Source organism: Alligator sinensis, unplaced genomic scaffold (assembly GCF_000455745.1).
Source record: "Alligator sinensis unplaced genomic scaffold, ASM45574v1 scaffold3216_1, whole genome shotgun sequence".
NCBI classification, from domain to species: domain Eukaryota; kingdom Metazoa; phylum Chordata; order Crocodylia; family Alligatoridae; genus Alligator; species Alligator sinensis.
The window spans coordinates 1,139-5,483 of NW_005844492.1; the positions used below are offsets into that span (position 1 = coordinate 1,139).

General features: G+C 55.6%; 1 protein-coding gene across 1 annotated transcript; it reads right to left on the reverse strand.

Moving 5' to 3' along the window:
- Nucleotides 1–631: 631 nt before the first annotated feature.
- LOC102371372 (struthiocalcin-2-like) lies at nt 632–4,181 on the reverse strand (the record flags this gene model as incomplete). The annotated part of the gene is made up of 3 exons (XM_006039347.2): nt 632–938; nt 1,427–1,541; nt 4,041–4,181. Coding segments are annotated over 3 exons (324 nt in total), but the record flags the coding sequence as incomplete, so codon positions are not given.
- Between the last annotated feature and the right edge of the window lie 164 nt (nt 4,182–4,345).

Consider the following 4,345-nt stretch of genomic DNA (forward strand, 5'->3'; position numbering starts at 1 on the left):
ATCCACCCCTCTTCTGGGCCTGGGGCACGGGGACTTACCCAAATGCCCTCCCTAGGGAAGATGTCCTCTCTCTAACAGACCTTTCTATGAATATTTGTATCTATATCTGTAATTATATCTATCTTAAAGAAGCTTATATATAAATGTTGGTAACTCAGTAAATTGAATACAGTTAAGAAGTTTGGGCCTGGGCGAACTCTGTAGAGGAAAGAGGAAGCCACTTGAAATTCTGGCATCCCTCTCACAGCACCCCTCCTGCCTACCCATCCCATCCAGCTGAGAATAGGGCACACCCTTGGGTGTACCTGGGTTGCATACTTCTGCCATATAAGATGTGTATGGCCCATCGCCCATGGTCTGAGGGGTCTCTCCTTGGGGCACACAGGGCTGAGGTGAGAGGGAACAGGAGATGATGGCACAGAGGCACAGATGTACAGTGGCTCAGGACTGATGCACAGAGCTGGATGGAAGCAGTGCCCTGTACGATAACCAAGATGCCTGCACTCCAGGCGTGGTCACTACCTTCTATCCAAAGGGGCTGGATGAGGGTGATCCGGCATGGCCAGGAGCACATATGGTGCTTTTCATGGAAGAGACAGGACTCAGGCAAAGATGCACATGTTTCTGAATGCTCAAGGAAAAGTTTATTATCACTGCAGAGTGCACAGATGAGGGGGAAACAGAGAGAGAGGGAGTCACCCACCACGCAGAGAAGGGGCAGAGGAGAAGGTGATGGATTCAGGAGTTCACAAGAGGATGCACTGGGAGAAGGGACACGGCAGCTGGAGACAGCGGATACAGCCCCTTTGAGGAGCAGAAGGCCCCAGCGTGCCCACTCCCAGCCGTCCTGAGCAGGGGCAAGTTGCTTCGCTACAGCGTGAGCTTGCAGACGAAGGCGTTTCTGTCATAGCAGGAGTCTTTGTCCCAGGTCATGTAACCTAGGAGGAAAAGCAGGAGGGATCCCTGGGTTGGGGCAGGCTGGGCCATCCCTGCCCCCATGAAGCCCACTCCCTCTCCCAGTCCATGACCCTTGGGAGATCCCACTGCTCTCCTGGGGCTGAGGAAGAGAATGGGAAGAGCCACCAGGACAGCTTGGATGGAGATGGCCCCTCGTCCCAGACAGATGCTTCCCAGGCATCCCTCAGCCTCCTGCTTTTCAGGGCCTGCTTGGCCCATCTCCCATCCTGAGGCCGGCAGGATCAGCTCCCAGTCAGAGGGGATGACCCTGCCTGTGGGAGCTAGTGGTGCCAGCTGCTGTAACTGGGCACCATGCTCCTGCCCTGGGACTTGAACACCAGCCCCCACAGACCCAGAGGGGAGCAGGGCAGGGGCTGCCCCGCAGCACTGGGACCAGCTCAGGGGCAGGGTTGCAGGAGCGCTGGCTGCCTCCATCATCCGGGCACCTGGCTCTCAGCCTCCTGCTCACCTGAGTCGTCTTCCAGGGCTACGCAGTTCTCCCCCTTCCAAGAGTAACGTCTCCTGTACTTGTGCCAGGCCTCGTGGATGGTGGGGGAGCCATCGACCCACGCCCAGTTGTCGCTCTGCAGACGAAGGAAGAGGAGAACAGAGACGTGTGTCATGTGCAGACTAGGGCTCCACGCCTCCCTATGGACCCGACCAAGAGCTATGAGACCTGTGCTCTGGGCCACTGACTCATAGCCAGTGGCCCAGCTGCATAGAGCAACAGGCATTAAAGGGCAGGGGCAGGCTGGACTGGGTGGGAGGATTTCCCATCAGAGCTGGGGTCAGCACAGGGCACAGAGAGGGGCCCTGCTGAATGAGTGCCCGTCACCAGGCATCAGAAGGACGTGCAGGAGGCAGCGTGTGGGTCCACTTGTACCAGACTGGTGAGCACACGGGGGAACTGAGCCAGGCTGTGCTTCTCATGGGTGACCTAAACTACCCAGACATCTGCTGGGAGGATCAGTCAGCCAGGTCTGACCACTAATGTAGGTTCCTAGCCTGCATACATGACCTCCATCTAACCCAGGAGGAGCACAGTCCCACCGGAGGAAATGCCTTGCTGCACGTGCTCCTTGCCACAGGCGATGACCTGGTGAGGGGTCTGCGGGTGCTTGACTTCCTAGGCATTAGTGACCATCGTCTGCTGGAATTTACTGTCCGGTGCAGGGTGGTGAAAGCAGGCAGCAAGGCAAAAGTCCTTGACTTCGGGAGGGCCGACTTCAATGAGTTAAGGAGATCAGTCAGAGAGACATTGGGGACTCAGAGCCTCAGTGAGATGGGAATCCAGGATGGGTGGTTGTTCCTTAAGGAGATGATCCTCCGAGCTCAGAAGGAGTCAGTCCCAATGTGAAACAAAGTGGGCGAGAGTGCTAAAAAGCCCCCTTGGCTCAGTAAAGGCATCCAGGAGGGCCTGAGGGCAAAAAAGGTGACATACAATCAGTCGAAGAGGATTACACCTCCATTGGTCGTGATTGCAGGGAGGTGGTTAGGAAGGCCAAGGCAGAGACAGAACTAGGGATGGCAACTAGAATTAAGGATAACAAAAAGTCCTTTTTCAAATATATAGGGAGCAAGAAGAAGGCAGCAGGTAACGTGGGGCCCCTACAGAACAGGCTTGGCAATCTGGTGCTTGCAGCAAAGGAAGAAGCTGATCTCTTCAACAAGTTCTTTGCCTCCATATTTCTGAGCAGGGACTGGGACAACTCCCCCACTAGGATTACAGACAGGCTCAGAGGACATGATGCCATGCGATTACGGACAGGATCAAGGCACACGACGCCCACGGGAGGCAATGCTTGGGGGCAACCAGCACGGGTTCACTGAGGGCAAGTCCTGCCTGATTAACCTGGTTTCATTTTACCAGGTCACCAAGTCCCTGGATGTGGGCGCTGAGGTGGATGTTGTCTACCTGGACTTCAAAAAGGCCTTTGACATTGTGTCTCACTCTAAACTCATTTTAAAAACTAGGCAACTGCTACATTAGTGCCTACACACTCAGATGGGTCACCAATTGGCTGAAGGGTCACACCCAGAGAGTGGTGGTGGACGGGTCATTTTTGACCTGGAGGGATGTGGGCAGTGGAGTCCCCCAGGGCTCGGTCCTTGGGCCTGCAGTGTTCAACATCTTCATCGGCGACTAGGAGGTGGGTGTGGAAAGCACACTGTCCAAATTAGCTGATGACACGAGGATGTGGGGCGAGGTGGGCATGGTGGAGGGAAGGGACAGAACCCAGCTAGATCTAGACAGGTCACAGAGGTGGCGGATGAGAATAGGATGGAGTTCAGTGCAGACAAGTGCAAGGTGCTGCATCTAGGGGTAAGGAACCAGCAACACCCCTATATGCTGGGGAACACCCGTCTCACCAACCTGGTGGCTGAAAGGGATCTTGGAGTCATTGTTCACTCCAGGATGGACATGAGCTGCCAATGCAAGGAAGTTGTCAGGAAGGTTAACTGCACCTTGTCGTGCATCTACAGATGCATCACAAGCAGGTCCTGGGAGGTGACCCTTGCCTTCTATGCATCCTTGGTCAGGCCACAGTTGGAGTACTGCGTCCAGGTCTGGGTGCCGCACGTCAGGAGGGATGTGGACAGCATGGAGAGGGTCCAGAGGAGGCCACCTGCATGATCTGGGGCAGCAGGGCAGGCCCTATGAGGAGAGGCTAAAGGACCTGAACCTGTTCAGCCTCCACAAGAGAAGACTGAGAGGGGATCTGGGGGCCATCTATAAACTCACCAGGGGGGACCAGCGGAAAATAAGTGAGGCTCACAGATTGACTGAGAGCAGGTTCAAGCTTGATATCAAGAGGCATTACTTTTCGGTTAGGGCTGCCAGGCTCTGCAATGGGCTCCCAAGGCAGGTGGTGCTCTCCCCTCCCTTGGGGGTCTTCAAGAGGAGGTTGCATAGATATCTGGCTGGGGTGTTATGATCCCAGCACTTGTCCCTGCCCAGGGCAGAGGGTCAGACTTGATGATCTGTTTAGGTCCCTTCTGACCCTAGAAACTATGAAATTATGAAACCCCTGGACAGCGATGAGCACAGATGTGGGGTCTGGGAGAGCGCGGTGCACACTCACCCGTCCAGCAATGTGGAGTCCAATCCAGACTTCATCGTCATAGCCATGAGCACGGGCAATGAGGTTGGCAATGACTCTCTGCTCCTCCGGATTGTGGATAGAGGCGAGGTGGGACTTTGCACCGAAGCTCTGGCACTGATCCTGTGGTAAGGACAAGGCTGGTTACCTACTCAGCACCCTCTGCACCGAGCGGCACAAGGTGTCAGGCATCATCCTGTCACCCTGCTTCCCTGCACCACTGCAGAGCCGCCGGGGCTGGAGGGGACAGAGCCCCGCCTTGTCCCTGCCTCCCACCACATCTGCCT